At 48.9% G+C, this 21,992-nt stretch overlaps 2 protein-coding genes across 3 annotated transcripts in view; one reads left to right on the top strand and one right to left on the bottom strand.

The window, feature by feature from the left end:
* Positions 1–7,520, top strand: part of LOC119379081 (uncharacterized) — a 63,683-nt gene extending 56,163 nt beyond the window's left edge. The window contains exons 13-15 of one of the 2 annotated variants that reach the window (XM_037648249.2): positions 5,058–5,270; positions 5,394–5,448; positions 7,352–7,520. In XM_037648249.2, the coding sequence (XP_037504177.1) occupies positions 5,058–5,270; positions 5,394–5,448; positions 7,352–7,354 (271 nt within the window). In that variant the 3' untranslated portion in view covers positions 7,355–7,520. Of the gene's footprint in view, positions 1–5,057; positions 5,271–5,393; positions 5,590–7,351 lie in introns of both variants that reach the window. The other variant, XM_037648248.2, reaches the window with a different exon arrangement.
* A 718-nt stretch (positions 7,521–8,238) lies between these two features.
* Positions 8,239–21,992, bottom strand: part of LOC119379080 (mediator of DNA damage checkpoint protein 1) — a 35,810-nt gene continuing 22,056 nt past the window's right edge. Inside the window, exon 2 of the mRNA XM_037648246.2 lies at positions 8,239–11,068. Coding sequence (XP_037504174.1) covers positions 8,891–11,068 — 2,178 coding nt within the window. The 3' untranslated portion in view covers positions 8,239–8,890. The remainder of the gene's footprint in view (positions 11,069–21,992) is intronic.

The raw sequence follows: 21,992 nt of genomic DNA, 5'->3' as shown, positions 1-21,992 counted from the left end.
GACCGCAAGTTTGTGGCCGCAGGGCGCACCGTTTTGTTCGTCGTCAATAATTGCCCAGCTCACGGCGACATTCAGAACCTGCAGGCAATCAGGCTGGTCTTTCTACCCCCGAACACGACGTCGCTATCGCAGCCGATGGACCAGGGCGTTATACACCATACCAGGAAAATATATCGCTACAATCTGTTGAAGCGAATGCTCCTTTGCTATGACAACGGAAAGGAGTATAACATTGACCTCCTCGGTGGTATTTGCCTCATTGTTCACGCATGGAGGCAGGTGGAGGCCACCGTTATTCGACGGTGTTTTGAGCATGCCGGTTTTGTGAAAGAAGAGGCAACCTCCGCTGAGTTTGCTGTCACCGCTGTCACTTGCCCGTTTGATGAAGAATGGGAGACTCTCTGCGCTCGATATGAGGCTTTGCACGCGGACGAGGAGTGCACTCCAATCGGATTCTCCGAGTACGCAAATGTCGAGTGCACAGTGCAGACGTGTTACGCCGACATCGACAGCGAGATAGCTGCGAGATTGACCGATTCGGCCTCTAATGTTGACAGCGATGACGAGCCCTCCCGAGCACCCCCTTTGGCGGATGTCATCGATGCCTTGAGTGTTGTGCGCAGCTTCGTCGAGTGCAACGGCGGCGAGGCTGAGATGCTGCGCCTCATTGACAGGCTGGAAAATATGTCTTTCAGTGCTGGGAACTACCGAACGCGTCAGTCACGCATGGAGGAATTTTTCTCCAAGTAGGCTGACTTGCCACAATAAAGGTGTGACTTCCGTACATCACGTTTTCTGGCTGATTTCTTTGATTTCGCGTTGTTTCGGATAATTGGGAATCCCGCTTAATTGGGATATTTTTCTCGGTCCCGAGGCCTTCGAATTAACGAGGTTTTACTGTATATGTATAAGTATGTATATATACATCAATATCCCAAAGAAAAATAAATCAGATAAATGCTTCCGAAGCGCGGAATCGAACCAGCGACCTCTGAATTCGCAGCGCGGTGCGCTAAGCACTACTCCACAAAGCGTACATTCCTCTGGCAGCTAACGACGAGCGTTATATACACACCCTTTACCGTTTGCAGTCCTCCGAGACGGAGGCGCTTATAAGCATTTCTTCATTACCAGCGAGATGGCGTTAGGAGCGCGCGGGCGCACTTAAAGGCATCGCCTTGCTCTCTCGCTTCTTCTTATATTTGCGCAGCGAGAACCTTGCCCTTCCGCTGTCTGCTCGCGCGGGCGCTCGAACAAACTATCGCAGTGTTCATGATTTTCAGCAGAGCTACGTGGTAGCTCTCACCGCGCATCGCGTGCGTGTAGCTAAAAGCGTTTCAGATGTCGTGCACGTAACGTACGTGTACTTTTCACGTTTGCGTATGAGAAGTCCCTACGTACGTGAAATTAAAGCTGTCTAGTAGCTGCCGGGTAGTGATGGACGCACGGTAGTCGCAGCGCGTCCATCACGGGCCGCTTTTCTTGCTATCGCATTCATTGCTTCGCCCTTGCGGTGAAACTGTGACTTTTTTCTGGAAAGGTGTATTCGCGGTATAGCACCCATCTACTGCAGTGAAGCCACCTTTACAGGAGGTTAGAGGCAAAAATCAGATGTATGCATTAAGGGACAAGGAAGGCAATGTCACAAACAATATGGATAGAATAGTTGAGGTAGGGGAATAGTTCTACAGAGATCTGTACAGCAGCCGAGACAGTCAGGATGATAACGTAAGAAGCAGTATTAGCGCAGAGGAATCTGACATCCCACCAGTATTGACAGGAGAAGTAAAGAAAGCCCTAAAGGGAATGCAAAGAGGCAAAGCAGCTGGTGAGGATCAGGTAACATCAGACCTGTTGAAAGACGGTGGAGAGATTATGTTAGAAAAACTGGCCACCCTGTATACGAAGTGTCTCTCGACGGGGAGGATACCAAAATCTTGGAAGAATGCCAACATTATCTTGATCTATAAGAAAGGGGACGTCAAGGACCTGAAAAATTACAGGCCCATAAGCTTACTGTCCGTTGTCTACAAGCTATTTACAAAAGTAATTGCTAACAGAATTAATACGACATTAGAGTTCAATCAACCAAGAGACCAGGCAGGATTTCGTACAGGCTTCTCAACAATAGACCATATTCATACTATCAATCAGGTGATAGAGAAATGCGCGGAATACAATCAACCCCTATACATAGCCTTCATAGATTATGAGAAGGCATTTGACTCGGTGGAGACATCAGCAGTCATGCAGGCACTGCGGAATCAGGGCATCGACGAAGCCTACGTAAACATAATGGAAGAAATCTACAGCGGCTCCACGGCCACTATAGTCCTCCATAGAGAAAGCGAGAGAATCCCAATAAAGAAGGGCGTACGGCAGGGAGACACGATCTCTCCAATGTTATTCACCGCGTGTTTACAGGAGGTTTTCAGGGCCCTAGATTGGGAAGAATTAGGGATAAGAGTTAATGGAGAGTATCTCAGTAACCTGCGATTCGCTGATGACATTGCATTGATGAGTAACGCGGGAGACGAATTACAGCTCATGATTACTGAACTGGATACGGAAAGTAGAAGAGTAGGTCTGAAAATTAATATGCATAAAACTAAAGTAATGTGGAACAATCTTGGCAGAGAACAGCGCTTTGCGATAGGTGGAGAGACACTGGAAGTTGTGAAGGAGTACGTCTACTTAGGACAGGTAGTAACCGCGGAGCCGAACCATGAGAGTGAAATAACTAGAAGAATAAGGATGGGATGGGGCTCATTCGGCAAGCATTCTCAAATCATGAATGGTAATCTACCACTATCCCTCAAGAGAAAGGTATATAACAGCTGCATCTTACCGGTACTTACCTACGGAGCAGAAACCTGGAGACTTACAAAGAGGGTTCAACTTAAATTGAGGACGACACAGCGAGCGATGGAAAGGAAAATGATAGGTGTAACCTTAAGAGACAGGAAGAGAGCAGAGTGGGTCAGGGAACAAACGGGGGTTAAGGACATCATAGTTGAAATCAAGAAGAAGAAATGGATATGGGCCGGGCACGTAGCACGTCGGCAGGATAACCGGTGGTCGTTAAGGGTAACTGACTGGATTCCAAGAGATGGTAAACGCGTGAGGGGGAGACAGAAAATTAGGTGGGTAGATGAGATTAAGAAGTTTGTAGGTATAACGTGGCAGCAGAAAGCACAGGACCGGGTTGATTGGCGGAACATGGGAGAGGCCTTTGCCCTGCAGTGGGCGTAGACAGGCTGATGATGATGAGAAGCGGACTGTGCAAATTTTCCCTGGAAAGGTGTATTCACGCTATGGGCACCGTGCATACGTTAGGAGCCGCCACAGTCGCGCGCTGCCTCCAGCGCCAAAGCGGCCACGGCAGAAGATTTGGCGGGATGGGGTGGGCAGACAACACAGGTGGTGACAAGCCACTGCGCCGTGTTTTGGTGCTTCGCTTGAAGCTGTTCTCTTTCCCGTTTGCTTCCAAAAGGCGTCAAATTGTTATCAGCTGTCAGAGAACGTAGCGTTAGCGCATGTGCTTCTTTTCGCCATACCTCGTGTATCCTCAGGCGAACGCGGCAACATAAAATGCATTAACTGGGGGAAGACAACGGAGGTAACGAGCCCGCTGAGCGAAACTGCGCACGTGTAACGCGGGCCGTCTCACTCACTAAACAATCACAGCTTATCACCCTCGAGCTAACGCGACAGCGAACCCAGCGGCAGCTTGAAACCGGCAATACCAGCAATTGCACTGTCACGACCGCTGAAAAAAAAAAAAAAAAAAAAAAAACGCTTTCCATCGAACGGCCATGGCACTGCGTTCGCTGCACCGACTTATTCAGTGCAGCCAAGTTCGTCGTCGCGGCTCGTGTTTTGCTGCCATGGCACTGCAAAGCGTGCCAATTATTATTACGTTTGGATTCAGAGAGCTACGTGATATAGATAGTTTCTTCCGAAAAGCTAATCTGAAGAAGGGCAGGGAACTCCTCGAAGCGGGTCACGTTCACGGCGTCGTGGAAGAGGTGTTGCTCGGCAGATCAACAATCACGGGCAAATGCAACCCCAGAAAAAAAAAAACATCTATTTACAAAACTCACTTTTGTCGTCGAACGAGTGCGATCCACCGTTCACGCCGATTCCGTTCATATTCTCTAAATGGAAACCGGTAAAAACGCGTGCCCAGAGAATTCCTGTAGGGGTTATTGCACCCAACAACTCAGCAATTATTCCTGGAGTTCGGCATTCCTACGAACAGCGGAACCGACACAAAACGAACTGCCCGCGAAAATACCTCGCGCTGTCACAGCGGGAGCGTGGAGCGAGCAGGGGTGCAATCGCGGAGCGATGTTGTATGCTATATTATTCTTATCGTCCACCACCTGCGGCTGACTGATCGCGTTGATAACGCGGACGTACCGTCGCTCTGGTCACTAGCCAAGCGCGAGAAGCACGAAAAGTGTAGTTATCGTAAAAGGCATAGTTCCTCGACTTGACCCCATTGCGAGCGCGTCAGAGCATCCCGCCAAATCTGCGCTTCTTGCCGCTAGGGACGCCGAGCAGAGTTACGTCTGCACGGAGCCTATAGCACTCCTCCACTGCAGTGAAACGACCTGTACAGGGGGGTTGTAAGCGGATTAATATACACCTATTCGTTCATTTCGAATACTTCGAAATTTTCAATAATTGAAATTCGAATCGAAGCGAATTCGAATACTGTATTATTCGTTCAAATATTCGAAGTGCTCGAATATTCGCACGAGCCTGGTATTTACTAGCTAATTTGACTACATGAAAATGTTGCAGGAGGTTAAAAATAAACTAATTCGTTTATTTTTAAAACAATAAATGCATGTTTGTATCTCTTATGACAATTTGTAAAATTGGTAAATAGCACTGTCTGTCTGGTCTCACCAACCTGTGCATTATTACACAGCATCAGGTGCCGATAAACATTTTGCCCTGTGCCAATCCGCCTCTCTCACGGTGCAACGGACTATGTACAGACAAGCCTTGTCCAAACAGGCGTAGCAGTTATTGTTGTTTACATGCAGCTATGGAGATGTGCACAGCATTCGAATCCTGCATGACCGACACTGTGCCTTCATCAACTACGGCAACAAGCTGTCACCCGGAAAAGCCATGGAGGCATTGCAAGGACATGTGCTGTGTGGGACAGCAATTCTCATCCGGTTCCCAGACAACAACTATCTAGAAAATGGATCCAAGAAAGACCCAGTGACCGTGCTCCGAAAGTCCAGTCTGAAGTGAGAAGCCCTCCCTGTTGCATGATTTGATTGGTTGCTCAATTACCACTGAGAGCAACCCTGCAGTGATGATTCCTGCAGAGCTGTAAAATTATCTTTAAAAACTTTGTGTGGTGTTTTCAGGATGTCAGCAGAGGAGCACAAGTCTACCGGCACATCGAGTGAACCAAAGGCCAAGGTATCGGGACCTGTAAATGGCAATGAGTGCTACTTCTGGAGAACTACCGGCTGTAGTTATGGTGATAACTGCTACTATGAGCACATTCCTAGTCACAAGGGTATTGACTGGAAAGCACAGCGTAGCAATGGAAAGTTCAAAGTGAGTTGTACCTGTGTGTCCTACATGCTCATTTTAACAACAGGAACTGTACGGGCAAGAAACAAGTGGTATTTTAGCAACTTGTTGAGATTAATTTGCTCAACTGTGTTCACTTGTGGTTATGAGCAGAGTTTGTGTTTAATTAAAGAATGCTACTGAAGGGATGGCCCTGTTATTTTGGAGTTCTTTTGGAGTTGAAGCAATAACCCTATATTATATATGGAGTCGAACGTCGATTATACGTCCTTCGGTTATGCAAGAAGCCACATTTTACGATTAATCGGTGTGGTCCCAGCAAAACCCCTATAGAAATAATCTACTAAAACCTCAGATTATGTGTCGCAATTTTGCACTGACCTCCCCTTGTACAGCGCCTCTGGTACCATCTGAGGAAAAAAAAAAAAAAAGTACTGTATATTTACTATATGAAGAAAATGCGGGTGATGACGCCACCTTGATATTACCGCACCAAACGCCTTAACGTCATAGATTTTGACTACGTGTAGTAGGTCCTATGTAGGTACTAATCAGTAAAAAGTACAGTGGACTCTACTAAATGGAACCTGAATGGACCAGGAAAATATGTTTCATTTACCAAGGGTTCCATTTACTGAGAGAAGAACAGGGGCGCAGAATTCAAGTACGAAACCAATCATATTAGAGGCAGTTGTTTCATATAAGCAGTGATTCCGTTTAAGAGACTTCTGTTTACAGAGAATCTACTGTACATTGTCCTCTGAGGGGGCTATAGACTTAACATACCAAGCTTCAGGAAGTTTCGTCAAGCAAATGTTGCCAAAATACGAAAAATACTCTGAGATCTGTGACGTCATGCTTGGAGATTTCGTTGATTTAGTTCTTTCGGAGATTTAGTTCTTGAATTATACACTGCCCAAACTATATGACAGTTTTGCATGGTCCCTTCATGTCATATAATTGGGGTTCTACTGTATATTGTCTGAAACAGCAATGCATGCATTTTCTGACGATCAGTAAAGCTGAACATGACATAACTGCAATGATTTTATCAGTGAAAGTGTTCATGATTGTTACGAAAATTGGTAGATTGCACAAACAATTTTTTGGTCCTGTTCTGCGAATTGATTAAACTATGAAGCCCCTTAGGGTAGGACCTCTTTATTATTATTTTTTCATGAGCAATAGTTTTCAATGCTCATAATTGTTTATTTTCAGAAGAGGTCATAAATGAGTGTATAATTGTATTCTGTGCTAAGTAACCTTTCACAAGTCACATATTCACCATCATTCAGAGAATCTCTTTGACCCACATGTTGAGGACAGCACTAACCTTCCTCTGAGGCAGGGGTTCCCAATATTAACTAAGCAGTCTTGGGAATTTCTTTGGGTTGCCCTTTTGGGTGTTGTGCAATTATATGCAGTTTTGTTTCAGATAACCATAATTCATATTGATTCTCAAGCTGTCGTTGTTTGAACGCTGTGGGTGCATTAAATGAAGCATATTTTCCTTGAATCTTTCAATATCTTTCAATAAATTTTCAACTTGGCTAGTTGGTGAATGCTAGGAAAATTGGGTAACAGCCCAAGGAATGGGACAAGCAGACTGACAGACGTCTGTCTCTGTCAGCTTGTCCCATTTGTTGTGCCATTTTTTTTTTCGTTATTATACTGTTTTCGTTGTTAACTATGCAATTGATGGGACTATATCTAGCAGTTTACTTCATTATCATGTAGCGCGGCAAATAGCACAATTGCTTTTTTTCTTTTTTTTTTCTTTTTTCAGTGATGCACCACTGCTGTTTTTGCGGCTGTGGTAATGAAAGGCTCACCACAAAACTGCCTTACACCGAAGACTGCTCTGTGACCATGAAAAATGGCTCCTCTGATCTTGGGACCAAGTCATCGGAATGGCCAATCATTCCTCGTGTTTGCTCATTGTTCACTTTGTAAGACTGGAACATCTTTACTGTTTGTGTGTGTGTGGTGTGTGTATTTGTGTGTTTTTCCTTTGTGAAGCCAAAGGTTTGGCGTTTGCCTTGGGCTGCAACGAGTCTCTTTTGACTGCTGTGCCCCAACTCGCACACCCTGGCTGTGATAATGCAACTACAACAGTTTAATCACGTGCTTTATTTTAGATTCTAGATTCATGTTTGTTGTAGCTCCTAGTCTCTCTGAGTTTTTGTCATATTGTGCTCCTTTAATTACTTTTGTTTCCTGCTCAACTTCACTGTTCAAAGTTAGGATAGTGTGTGAGCCTAGAAAAGAGAGTCTAGATTTGCAGTTCACAGGGTGTGCTCTGGTTGAGACAATCAAACAAATACTCGTGGCCTTTGATAGCCGATGCCAACTTCAGAGCAAAATAGTGGTGCTCTGTTTATGCAGTTTTCATCAGCAGTTTACTCTCATGCCTATGCACCTCGCTTGTATGAAGACCTGTTATGAGACACTGCTGTCTGTTAAGCTTTTGTGCATTGAATCCTGGAAAAGTTGATTTCATGGCAAATGTTCATTAGGAGTGCCCCTATGTTTGTGCCTTGTAGTAAAGGTGGCATTTATGTAATTCCAAGGAGTCTTATTTTTGTTACAAAATAAATGAAACTTAATTTTACAATGCCTGTTGAATTGCCCTGCTTGTTGTCAGAGCTCTTCAAAATCCAGTGGCGCAGTGCACATGTTTACACAAGTAATTTATTAGCAGTGTCAACACCGTGTGCAAAAAGCACCAATTGCACTGTTCTCTTGCCCACCACCACCTGACACACACACCCACACTCACACACGTTGACCCATGAAACCATTCATTCTTCGCAGCTTTCAACAGTGCTCCATTTCTGATATGGCAGTATGTTTTGAGTAAGTAGGGCTCCACAACCTGTCCCAAGAGGCACACTGGAATGATAACATTAATTCAGAACTCTCTGCAAGTTCAGCAATGTTGAATGTCTATTTACAACAAAGTGGTATTAAAATATGTCCACCGTCAGCTGCAAGAAGCAAGTGAACAGTAGACCAACAAGTCAACATACGTCTGGACTAAGATATCTGAGTGGGTCCTTTGCACAGAGGCAAATTTCTTCATCAGAGAATGTGCTTCCGATGTTGGTGGGGATGTGCACGAGAAGCTGGCAGCCTGAATTTGCACCATGAGCATGTGTATGGCATTTCTGTCCCCTCATTTTTGTATTCTCTCACTGGGGACATTGAGAAACTTATGGTGCAATGCTCAGTAGTAGTTCTTGTACTCATTGACTGCTCTGGCCACTGAACCCAGCACTGTGTGCCAGTGGCTTGCTTCTCCATCGCCCACCAACATCGACACTAGTCATGCATTCAAACCAGTGGCTGATACTTCCTCGGGGCTGGATGGATCGGCGATGAGTGGCAGGTCCCTGTCAACCTTGCTTGGCTTTGCGCTACTCTCTGGCTTCTTAATGGTGACTTCATTATGTTCATCGGATTCCACTGGTGTGGTTTGTGCAGCTGTTGGTGTAGTGCTTACAACTTCTGAACTGTTTTCCTCTGCTGTTGTGGTCTCAGCCTTTTTGCCATGGTCCCTTTTGTACGCTCTCTCATCATCAATAGTGTGAAACCTTGGATCACTTGGTTTTTCCTGACTATTTTTGTTCTCAGGGTAGTCCTCATTGCTGGCTTCTGTTGTAGATGGGTCTCGTGACCTTTTTTCTGGAAGAATTTCAGGAGTCACACCATCACGTTCTTCATAAGGTTCCGTGTAGGTAGTGCTCATTGCAGTAGTCTCTGCTGTTGTCATTGCCATGGTTGTTTCATCAGTGCGATATGTTGAAGGATTCATGGTGGTCTCATCAGGACTTAAGGTGGTCTTTTCTGTAGGTGACCCTGATGTGGGTGCTTCTCTTTCGAGGCCCCCAGGGGTAGTGAGGTCCACTGAGGTGTCCACAGTGTAGAAAGTGGTTGTGGGTAGTGTTGGAGGCACTGTTTTTTCACTGTACGTTGTTGGTTCCGCAGTTGTGGTGCTTGTGGTGGGTTCTGTCATAGTTGTGGTGGACTCCGTAGTGGTGGTGATGGGCTCTGTGGTAGTTGTGGTGGGCTCTGTGGTAGTCGTGGTGGGCTCTGTGGTAGTTGTGGTTGGCTCGGTTGTGGTTGACTCTGTGGTTGCAGCTGTGGTTGATTCTGTTGTTGAGGTGATGGCAGTTGTTGTATCCACTCTGTCTGCACGCTCCTCAGGCTTGGGGGGTTCGTTGCGTAGGCTAGAGGATGTCGGAGCTTCTGTAGTGGTAGTTGTTGTTGATGGCGGAGGGTCAGTTACAATATGTGGATGAACCTTGATGCGAAATTTGGGGTCGTAGCGTGGGTAGTCTGGCGGGTAATGCCTATGATGGGGCTTAAAGTGTTTGTGGTGCGAGTCATCCCAGCCTGTAGCAAACTTGTCCCAAGCACTTGTGTCCGGTTTCCAGCCGCCTGATGGTGATTGCCAGCTGCCACTAGAGCTGTAGTGTTCCCAGCCACTAGCCGCTGGCTTCTCCCAGCCCCCCGACTGTGATGATCGTTCCCAGCCTCCGGATGGTGGGCGCTCCCAGCCACGTGTAGGTTTCTCCCAACCGCTGGACGGGTATCGGTCCCAACTGCTAGATGGATGCTTCTCCCAGCCACTAGAGGGATGCTTTTCCCAGCCGCTGGAATGGTGTTTGTCCCAGCCACTAGAGTGGTGCTTGTCCCAACCACCCGAGTGGGGTCTGTCCCAACCTCCGGAATGTGGCTTGTCCCATCCACTGCTTGCATATTTCTCCCATCCAGAAGGCGGCTTCCACGTGGGCTTCTCCCAGCCAGTGCTAGGTTTCTCCCACGGAAAGTGTTCCTCGGGTTCAGGTGGTGGCGGCCTTTCCAACGGGTCCTTGGTGCCGCTCACGATGCGTATCTTGGGGCTCACATGCAGGCGGAACTTTACTGGTGGGATGCGTATCTTTGCATCAACCGTCTTGTAGTGTGGTTTCTTTTTTATGTGCCAGCCATGGCCGTGGCCGTGATCGTGGCTGTGGTCGTGGCTGTGGTCTTCCCATGAGTGATGGTGGTGGTGATGATCTTCCTCGGGTGCAGCGGGCCGGATCTTGATGGTGACCGCACCGTGCTTTGGCTTTGGTGGGTTCCACGGTTGCGGCTCCCAGTGACTGGGTGGAGGTACCCAGTGCTCTTCGGGTGGTGAGATCCAGGGCCCTGAGCGTGACTTACTTCGCGGGTAGCTGCTGGCTGGAGCCCTGTAAGGTGACTCTGGCCGCCTGTACGAACGGGGCGGTGTCAGGCTGTAGGTTGGCTTGCCGTACTCGGGCTCATCGTGGTGCGCCGAACTCCTCAGTGGCCGCGAAGCAGCCTCGTAAAGCGGCGCCGATGCGGCAGCAGTGGCGCTCGGCTTGGAGCCGAACGGTGCGAACAGCATGCCCAGGAACTGCTTGGTCGCCTGGTCCGTGAAGTCCGACTGGCCCCGCACCGCAGTGGCCGCTAGGGCCACCAGCATGAGGGCTTTCATCTGCACAAAAATGTACATGGCACCTGTCATATGCGCTGTACCGATTAGCACTACTAGAAATGGCATTCACTCTGTGCACTTAACTGAGCTCTTATTTTAAACAGTGCTTTTGCTCCCCTTGCAAAAGCTGTGTTAAATGGTTTTATTGCTATAAAGTGTGCGTTGTCCGTTTACCCATTATTTCCTTTTGCAGGCTTCTCAAACCTAAATTTATAGCAACGAATTGATGCATTGATCGGTCATCATTCTGTGATATATATATAATGTGAAGTGCAGGCGCTCGTGCAAAACCAAAAGAAAAAACATTCGATGTTTCGACTTGGGACCTGGTTGAAACTAAATGCGAAACTAAGCACTGGATGGGTCGAATAAATGTTTTTTTTTTAGTTCTTGTAGGTGCGCCTGCGCTTCATATTACTTATTAATCACCGGATCCAAAGAAGGTAAACTTGTGTATACATTGGATTTAACAAAGTAGAAAGCTTAGTGGCACAAACCGTCAGTAGCAACGCAAAGTGTAACCAATTTGCACAGACTGTCTACAATTTCATTAGCTTCACACACCCTGACAGGCATATTGCTCGTTTTTTTGTTCGTGTTTTACAGTATTAAATTTCACTTTCTTCCGTGCATTTTTCGCACATTAATAGCCCTAGTATCTGGCGCTGATCCGTGTGTGTGTGTGTGTTTGTTTTCTCTTCGGATTGGAGTGCGGGAGGGGGCAATCTTGCTTTGAGATGATCGCCCAGGTGCTGACAATCAATAGCAGTAACAAACTTCGCGTTGCACAAAGCGGTCTAATGACAATGTAACAGCTGGGAAGAAGGTTTCGATGAGTATTTGTGTGCGCTGGTGCTGTGCACACGCATACAAATTTCGACTGAGTTGGGGGTGGGAGGGGCTGCTGTGTCAGGACATCCCCCCTCTCTTGACCGAAGCGTAGATAGTTGCAAAATCATGTGGAATGTGTTTATACTTGGTATGACGAACAGTCTGAAGTAAACGAACGTTGAACTGTTGTTCACTGGGGTCTTCGAGGAGAAGCGGCAATCATTTTTGTAGTGTCATCAATGGCTTCGGTAAAGCGCTACCACGTCGCATTCTAAATGAAATGCCAGAGGAACGCGAAGGTCTCACGCGCCTTCGGGGATATGAGACAGTCACCTGTGGCTGATTGCCCGAAGTCGTACGATGCGGAATCCGCTTGCACGCGTTTGTTCCGTGGAGCGTGCTCTTCGTCGGAGTGAAAAAGAAAGCTCGTAAACGAAGTTTATCGGGGGCTGTATAGTTCGCTTTGCGTGCGGCAAGCTTACTTCGTGCGCTGATGTCAAAAGACGAACGGTCGAGAATAAAAAGGAACCGCGGAGAGGTCGCTGTCCCTCTCATGGAGACGCTGCACGCCTTCTTGGCGCGCAGGTCAGGGGGCCACTCGGGATCCTGGATTCGCTCGTGACAATAAAAAAGCGTGTCGCGCCAAAGGCGCGCCACTTGTGTTGGTTGGGCCGTGTCCTTTTGCTCCGGCTGTCGCCCGTCAAGCCGACGCCGCGGCTCGTTTGTGGTGGTGCATGGTCTGCTGCGCTGTCACTTGCCCGCCTGTGATGTGGGAGGTTGGATCAGCGGAACGGCCCTGACCGTGGAGGCCGTCGCGAAGCGAAAGCGAGCAAGTTTTGTCGTCGCCGCGTGTAGCGCTCGCGGTGTTTGCGACTACTCGTTCCCTTTGGGGAGAGGCACATGCGAGCGCTGAAAGAAGCAACACTTTCGTTTTCCGCTAGTAATCGTGTCCGAGTACACGGCTGACAGCGATACTTGCTGCGGGAACCTTCGCTCATATAGGGCACGTGAAAAAAGCGTGTTGCTTTTCTTTTCTTGTCTTGGCATATCTCGTTTGCATGAACTTGCCCCGCGGTAATGTAGTTCAGCGTCGAACACGTGCCTCCTCCTCGATTTTGTTTTTGTCCCGGCACCGATGCAGGTCAGAAGCCCCCGTTTCGGCTATGCTGGCGGGCGCGAAGAAAGCGGAACTCCAATGAGAGATTTTCTGGGAGCGTGGAGTGCGCGACAGTCCGCGACCCCTCAGGGCGACCCCCTATTGGTAGATACATTGGCGCAGGATAGCGGACATATTTATTCGCGCTCTTTTCGCCCCGAGGCCCAGCCGAAGATGCGTCTTCGGGTACTATACAGGACGAGGACGTGTTTGCTATTTTCTTTCCTTTATTGCGGAGCGCTATCTTTGCCCCGTCACCTCACCTAAGTTTCCAAGTTTCTGTGCCCCGATTTCAGAAGGCGAGAGTGCGTCTTTCCTCGGCTACTGGAGGAAATCCCGACGTCGGACGTGTCATTGTTCTTATCAAAACGATGAGACTGCGGGCGCCCCGGTTGCTAGTAATGCAGGCCTTACAGCGTAAGTTGGCCGCTGCGTCACACCCCCTTGTCCCGAAAAGACCACTAATGTCCTCGCGACGACGACGACTCGATAATCGTCAGTTACCTAAGGGTGCAGCCCGACCTGTTTCGCGTCGGTCACCAGCCTGCAGTCCGCAAGCGTGCGCCTTCGAGCACAGTCACGTGAGCCGACGTCCCTGCGTAGCGCACCAAATGCGGCTCAAGATCTTCTTTCCGCCGATCCCTGGAGCGACGCGTGTGTAGTACGGACGATCTTCCGGATAAGATCCCTGCGTATCCTTCGAGGGACAAGCACGCGCCGTTCGTGCTCGTACAGGATGACTGAGGTGAACCGGTCCGTGGCAGCGTATGTATGCGCAGTACGTGAGCGTTCGTGCAACAGCGGAGGCATGCGCGCTGTTGACTGCGCTGTGAATTAAACCCTCATCGCATGCCTGGGCGGCGCGAGTTAATTTACGCGCTCGCAGTCACTGCATACAGGTCATGACGGCGGCGTGCACAGCATGACAAATGTCTGGCAGTTGCGCCTTTGAATGTCCGAATGGCGCGCTCCTCATTTGCACCGCCGTGCCGGCACCTTTGTAATCACTTCCAGACGTGTACAACCCAAGCCGTTGCGCGTTTGTGGTCCAAGCTGTTGAGTTGCTTTCCGCGGGTGATCTTGTGGCCAAGTGTCCGGCATTTTACACAGGTCATGACGTTACGATTACGCGGCAGTCCGACCGCCAGCAGTGGCGGAGCCAGGGGGTGGCACACTAGGCACGTGCTCCACGAAATTTTTTCTGCCATGGCATATAGAGCGCAAAATGACAATCTACCACACTTGCCTGCCCTGCCCCTACTTCAGATCAAGACGGTGCCCTCCCCCCTAAACAAATTTCTGCCTACGCCCATGCAACGCTATTCCCCACCTGCGCTCCCTGCGATTTTGACTGCGGCCGTTCTTTGAAGAACGTTCTTGTTGCTTTAAAATTTGGGGGTCCGTGGCGTTCTCTTAGCCTCTGGGCCTTGTACCCATCATCGATGGGAGAGGCCGAACAGAGACGTGTCGCTGAGTGTTACGAGAACACCACCAGCTTGCTGAAACACCCTATGCGCTCTCAAGAAGCTATAAAGCGCAAAAGCCCGTGCTCGCATCCTCGTGATACGAGCCGTTCTATTTTTAAAAGCCCGGTGTCCGCGTTACGCGGCTCGTCCCGTGTGCGAAAATTCCAATTCTTCCGCTTCCGTCTCGTTTTTAGCCGCGGGGGCCGGCGTGCCATACGGTGCGTGTACTTACTGCGCTATGCCCATCTCCCTGTGCCGCCCTTTTGCATGGCCTGAACACCCAGATAGATCTACATGCGCCTAAGTTACGGTCAGAAATTGAGAGAAAGTAGATACGCTCAAAGTCGCAGAAGTTCGCTAAGAAATGCTTCGCATTTAAAACGCCTCTTCCGGGCTCCGGCGGGTGTCACGACATTTGCATTCATACGCGTCTAGACCACCTCTGCGATCTCTTTTTGCTCTTTCGTTTTTGTAACCTCTTTTGGCAGCTCGCGACTGTGGGCGTTTTGCGGGCTGGCGATTTTCCATCGATCTTTTTGACTACCGCTGGCGGAAGTCAGTATATGCTGGTTGGCCATAGACTCGCCTCTTCTGGCGGAGAACCAGTGCACGCGGGCAACGCGCCGCCGTCGCGTGCCCGGCGAAAACACGACCGGTCGGGCTGCGCAAACGCGTTTTGCGTGATGCGGCGACCGCGATCCGAATGATGCGAACTGCCGCTCGCTGTATCAGCGTCGGATATTGTGTCGGGATGAAAAGCCTCTTGTGGGTGGCCCTAGACGTTTATTAAATGAACATATCGTGGCGAAAATGGTAAACAGTCATGCTTACGATAAGCCGTATCCGTTGGTGTATGAACCCAAGCCGCGGATAAAGTGAAGAGAGAGAGCATACGGACATAACAAGCGACACCTGGGAAAAATCGGGCACCACATGCGGTAATGCAATTGCACTCTGAGCCGCGCTCGAAGCGGTGCGCGCCTAACGATTCATGAACGGCTGAATTCGTGTAAAGACTTCACTGACTTTAACTGTACATTATTACACTTGTGAAGGGAGGACAAGGGGTAGTAACGCCTGACGGGGTGTTCACAAATAGGAAAGCAGTTTTCACGCTAGAAACGATTTACTTCAAATGACGTCTTGTTTGTTTTCTTCTGCGTTTATACGGAGCACCAACTTTAGTGTAGTTACTAAGACGTATGTAATGTCTTCGTGAGAAAAAACAACAACATTAGAACAGACTATTCATTTCCGGTGGCGGTGATTCTGCGCCTGCCCACGGGTACGTTCGAGAACACTCGTGGATTTACATTAAAGGTGCACTAAAGTGAAACAGTAAAGGAGTTTAGGCTGACAAAATCGAGAATATTATTCCTAATTTTACCATCACGGATTCATTGTTGGAAGAAAAAATAAAAGTCAAATTTTCATTTTTGAATTTCGCTGCGAAACCTCGGCACCTGAATGTCAATGTGACGTCACGGGTATCAAGGCCTTTCTTTTTTTTTTTTTTTGGCCACATTGGTGCAATAAAGTTACCTGAAAATTGCTGTGTTAAGTGCTCGGCTCTCCTAGAATACAGTGTAATTCATTTTTGCCTGTAAACAATTACGCAGACCATTTATATCCGTGAAGCCTGAAGGTTAAAGAGGGAGGGGGGAGACTGCGTCAAAATCTGTGACGTCATGGTGAGCTGGTGCTGTAACGTCGGAAGCGTAGCCAGAAATTTTTTTCGGGAGGGGAGGGGGGTTCAATTAACCTTTTTGTATGTTCGTGCGTGCGTTTGTATGTGTGCGTGTATATATGCACATGCAAAATCGAAAAATTTCGGGAAGTTTTTAACCGCCCCAACCCCCCCCCCTTGCTACGCCCCTGTGTAACATGAAGGCGTAGCGTCGCCACCCGTATTTTATTTTCGCGCGTTTTCTTGAGGCAAGAGTCTTGATTTTAATATTGCGATAGAGTAATGGACTAATACGAGAGACGTTTTGCTTTCTGGCGTCCCACAAAACGATAGTGTACGAGTCGCCGTGCAGTGCCGCTGCGATAACTTCTTCGCAAGAGCGTCATTAAGACCGTGTCCTCTTGAGGAGGTCCGCCACTATTGCGTATAGGCGTCATCTGTGCCTGGTCCAAGCAAGTGGCGTCGCATTTGAAATTCCCGAGAATTCCGCTCAAAAAGGCCAGGACTGGCGTTTTTGAGCGGGTCGCTGTGTGAACGGGCGTGCAACGCGTCTCGGCCTTGCATCCTTCCTCAGCCGGCGGCGTTTCTTCACTTTCACTCATTGCCTCCACAGAGCTGCCTAAAACATTGCCGCACGCTGACGCAAGCGTGTGTGCATTTCCGACTGTCGCGTTGATTCCATTCGCAATCGCTTCTATTCTTTTGGCTTGAGTTGTCCCGGCAGGTCGATTTCGCAGATGTGTTATGTATTGCAATATTTATGCGTATTCTCGCCTCAGCAGCACACCAGATGCACTAATTTCGTCTCAAATTACTTGCTTAAACGGGTCAGTGTTGATGTTTCTTCATATTAAACAACTGTTTTATGCGTATTATATAGCTGCACTGGCACCACGAAGAGGAGCGCAGCTAATCGCATCCATCACATGTAAAAGTGGGCCACTTTCGACACGCAGTCCGCCTCTTTTGTGCCGAAACCGCTTCGGTGCTCGAAATGCATGAAGTTAGGTCACGTGAGTAGTGTGTGCACGAACGCGACTGTTCGTTCCCGATGCATTGGGCCCACACCACGGACACGTGCCAGGCCACGATACTGAAATGCTCGAATGGCAACGGGCTTCGTGATGCCTCTTCGAAGGAGTGCCCTGTTATTCGAAGGGAGATAGTAATATTGAAGAAAAGAGTTAGAGATCACTCGTCACACTCAGAAGCGGCTGCATCCATTAGGCGATGCCGGTCCCGTCGCCGACGGTGCATCAAAGCCTCCAAAGCCTCGTTGCCACGCGAACCACATCGCCTCCACCTCCGCCACCCAGGCCACACGCTGTCGGGTCTAAGGGCAAAGACGCTTCTACCAGCAATGGAGTTAGTGCTTGGCCTGAACTACATTCACCTAATGAGCGACATCAGACTTCGGCAGTAAGGGACACTTCGTCTGTGCCTTATAAATTGACGGATGAAGATGGACAAGTCGTCGTCATGGTCAGTATTATAGTGAGTGCTCCGCAGACACAGATAGCTCGAAGCGCGTTGCAACTATACTGCAGGATGCCACCGCTCCAGTTCTCGCAAACTTTCAGAAATCCATTATTTGAGAACTTTGACAGCAGCACCATGGCTTCACCGTCGACAAGATTTTGGGTGCATGGGACCCCGCATACAAGTTGCATAAAGCTAGGAAAACGCTGCTCTATAATTTCGGCTACGGGACTGATTCACCGGTTGCGATGTAAAGCGCGGAACTGTTGTTACGTCGGCGACAACAGTGACTATTCTCTCCTCCTCTTGAACTTTCCTTCCCCAGTGCAGGGTAGCCTACCGGGCTTGGCCTTGGTTAACCTCCCTGCCTTTCTTTTGTACCTCCTCTCTCTCTAAAAACGATCGAATTAGCGGTGTAAGATTCACTGACCAAAGTGAAGAAAAACTGCGTGACTTCGTGGAAAATTAGTGATGAAAAAATCCGTAAAACAGGGGGTGGATGCTCGAGCCAACGTTTCGACAAGTGGACTTGTCTTCTTCAAGGCTGGAACTGATTTCCTTAGCTATCGTGTGTATATGCTTCGTGCCCTCTCCAAAAGAGGGGAGAAGGGGTGGGGGGGGGGAGAGGCCACCGCGACGATTGGGTGAGTCATAAGGAACGGAAAAAAAAAAGGGGGGGGGGGAGGACGGGAGGGTGTACGTTTCACTGAATGATTGTCAATGGAAGCACGTGGCATTTTAACAATAGTAGGTTCGAAAGCTTAGAAGAAGGGATTAACTCTCATTCGTTTTCGTTGTGTATGTACCATATCGAATCGATTCGAGAGCCCCCTTAGACACGTTAATGCCTGCTGGCTGGAGTGTATTGAACTTGTGAATAAGGTATGACTCTGTATATTTTCTGTCTCTTGCGGACCGGAAGTTTGACTGAAGTATGTAAAGTTTGAGATCTTCGAAGTTGTGACCCGCTACATTAAAATGCTGTGCCACTGCTTTGGGTAACTTTTTCGCTGTGTCCGCGCGATGCCCGTTTAATCTAACATTAACAGGTTGTCCCGTTTCGCCAATGTACCGTTTTTGACAATATGAACATTCGATCATGTAGATAACGTTTGAACTAGTGCAGGTGAAACTAGATTTTATATGATGGACGTAATCACTTCCGGTGCTTTTAACTATAACGTCATCTTGAAGGTGCTTACAAGTCTTACATCTTGGACGAGAACACGGTGTTATGTGGGCAGTAGAATGAGGGTTTACTTTTGCGTGCACTAACATGTCCTTAAAATTTTTATTGCGGCGATACACGACCTTTGGTACTCCGGGAAACGCTTTTCTAAGGCGCTCGTTGCTTGCCAGTATTGGGTAATACTTACGGAGGATATTATTTATGTTTGGTAGCGCATTTGAGTATTTGGTTATAAATGCTGGCGGCTGGTTAGGCTGTGCTACGGGGGCCCTTTGAGCTAGTGATGATTTCCTATCTAGTTGACAGGCTTCGTTGAAGACCTTGTTTAGAGCATCATGCGGGTAATTTCTTTTAACTAATGTTTCCTTTAGGTTGCTTAAGTGGTGAACGTAGTCGTTGTCATCGCTACAGATCCTTCTTATACGCCGCGCCTGTCCTACAAATATCCCTTGTTTGCAGTGTCGCGGGTGATGACTAGTGTAATCTAGGTATTGCTGGCTGTCTGTTGGTTTTCTGTAAAGCGTCGTCTTTAATTTTCCTGCTTCAATAGATACCGTCGTGTCTAGGAAGTTAATTTCACTGGGGGAATGGTGCATGGTGAATTTAATACTAGAGTGAAACTTGTTACAGTGGTCAATGAATGCGTTTAGTGTACTTACGCCATGTTCCCATATGATAAATATGTCGTCTATGTAACGGAGATAGGTGGAAGGCTTCACTGGACATGACTCCAACAGCTCCGATTCTAAGTGTCCCATAAAAATGTTGGCGTATGTTGGCGCAAAAGGGGTTCCCATGCTAGTGCCGAAAGTTTGCAGGTAGTAGGACGAATCAAATTCAAAATAATTTAGCGTCAGGACTAGTTTAAGTAACGATAGGTAAACTTCAGCATTATGTGCTTGCTTGCTTTCTATGAGTGATTTTGAGACCGCTTCAATCCCTTCATCGATAGGTATATTCGTATACAAGGAGCAGACATCTAATGTTACCAGAATGGCCTGATCCGAGAGTGTTTGTGTTTCGTTAATAGAATCTATTATTCGAAGGAAATGAGGTGTATCTTGAACAAAAGACGGTAGGTTAGATGGTATTTTAGATAAATGATGATTTAGAAATGTTGATAGCGACTCAGTAGGTGTATTGTTGTTAGATACTATAGGCCTGCCCGGGATTTGCGCGATAAGCAGTTCATCTATGGACACCTTATGGATCTTCGGAAGAAGGTAGAAGCGGCCTGCTTGCTTGTTTTTAGGCATCAGGAAGCGGTGCTCAGAGTGTGTGATTAATTCCCTAGCTAGAAAATCCGTGATCGTATGTTCTATGCTATTACTATATTCTTGAGTCGGGATTTTTTCATCGCAGCTTCCATCTTCCACTTCCTGCCGTTTTTTGGAAAATTAGTGCCGCTCAGGGCAGTCGTTTACGGTACGTAAGAGTGCTGCGGTACCTGCCGGCTTCCCTCGGCAGTTACATCATATCAAGTGGCGTAGCAATCGTGCGTTCACGAATAAGACGTCTGTGGGCGCTGGCTTACCTCCCTTTTGAACTATCCGCGGCTAGACGATATTTTAGCCGATATGGTCGCCGCCGGCTCTTGGCAACGCGCGTTAGCTGCCTCGTTTTATTTATTTATTTATTTATTTATTTATTTATTTATTTATTTATTTAGTCTTCGGGCGTTCGTACCGAGTTTTCCCCGAGCCGCTGATGCGACAGTGAGGCGAACTCGGTTTGTCGCGCCGTGTGTGTATACGGGTCACCCGAGCGGCGGCGTTTGGGTTCGTCGACAGAGCAGGCAGATGTTGCGTGCACGGCTCGGCAGGGGAGTGAACGAAAGTAGCGAAATTTCTCCACTCGGTTTCCCCCCACTTGCAGCCAAATAGAGGTGCACGACAAGAAACTGGTTTCCCGCGTGACCTGCTCCTGGGGGGCAAAGCGCTTCTTGTACCACGCGTCTCATAGCCCGGTGCCGCTTTTGTTTCTTCGCTCTCGCATTTATCGTAGCTTGCGTTGGTTTTCTCTCCGTTTCTTGTACGACTGCTCGCGAGGCCAGAAGGCACGGTCTTCCTTTCGCGTGCGGCGACGCAAAATCGGCTTCGCGCGTCTGCTCGTTCGTCGGTGGTGCTGGAGCCCCAGGCGCTTCGAATCAGCAAATACCGTCATTGTCGCACGTAATTAAGGCCGGCGCGCGACGCCAGTTCGGCGTGCCATCGGTCGCGTGCGGTCCCCGTCGTTCCGGACGGCGCGACTCGGGTTGCGCTTCTGAGCAACGGCGCGCGCCCGAGCGTCCGAAAATTGTCATGCTCCAGAAAGCGTTGACGCCTTTTCCCCTCACGTCGCTGATCGCTCGAAGCCCTTCCCCCCTCTCTGATCACTTCCGCGATGCTATCGCTGCCGCGCGCTCTGCAGCCCGTGTATCTGTTTCAATCATTTTGCTTCTTCTGTGCGCGCCTCCGGCGAAGCCGCAATGAGGCCGGCAAGCCGGAAGCGTCGCCAGAGACGAGCGCTGGAGGAAGTGTCCGTCGTCGGGGTCGAGCGCGCGCACCCGCACGCGCGCACGGGGGCTGGCGTTCTGACCGCGGCGCCTCGCGCACGACCTTTGCGAGACCCTTACCACGACCCCCGCGAAGGTGCCGACTGCGTCCTGCTCGGCGAGGCCGATTAGTGGCGACGATTTCCTGGCGCTTAAGTGTCTCGCGTGAGGGGCGCGGACATCGCCGCCGCATTGTTCCACGCGCCAGCGGTCCCTTTTGTCGACGAAAGCTGTTCACCGCTTGACCGAGCGCATAGCTTGCGCTCACGTGTCCTCCGGGGCGGGCCCGTATATATGGCGCGTCCCCACTGGCCCGGGGGGATTTCCTCCCGAGAGCAAGCCCACCCGGAAACCGTAACCGCTCGTATATGTTGCGTTTAAGGATAAAGGTTCGTCAGAGGCGCAGTTGTTCGCGCGAGTTCCTCTTTCACTTGGTCCGTTTCTTCTTCCTTGGTTGCCCACTTTGTACCGTGTCCTTCGCAAGAGGGCCGTGTGCAGTAATACAGTATGCATTCTCGCGCGCCGTTACGACTGGCGACCGCGCGTCTCCCATCCGTGAAACTGTATGTGCACGGCCGCCGCG

The sequence above is a fragment of the Rhipicephalus sanguineus genome, chromosome 1 (assembly GCF_013339695.2).
Source record: "Rhipicephalus sanguineus isolate Rsan-2018 chromosome 1, BIME_Rsan_1.4, whole genome shotgun sequence".
NCBI lineage: Eukaryota > Metazoa > Arthropoda > Arachnida > Ixodida > Ixodidae > Rhipicephalus > Rhipicephalus sanguineus.
The sequence above is the reverse complement of the archived record's forward strand: the minus strand, read 5'-3'. Positions and strand labels throughout refer to the sequence as shown.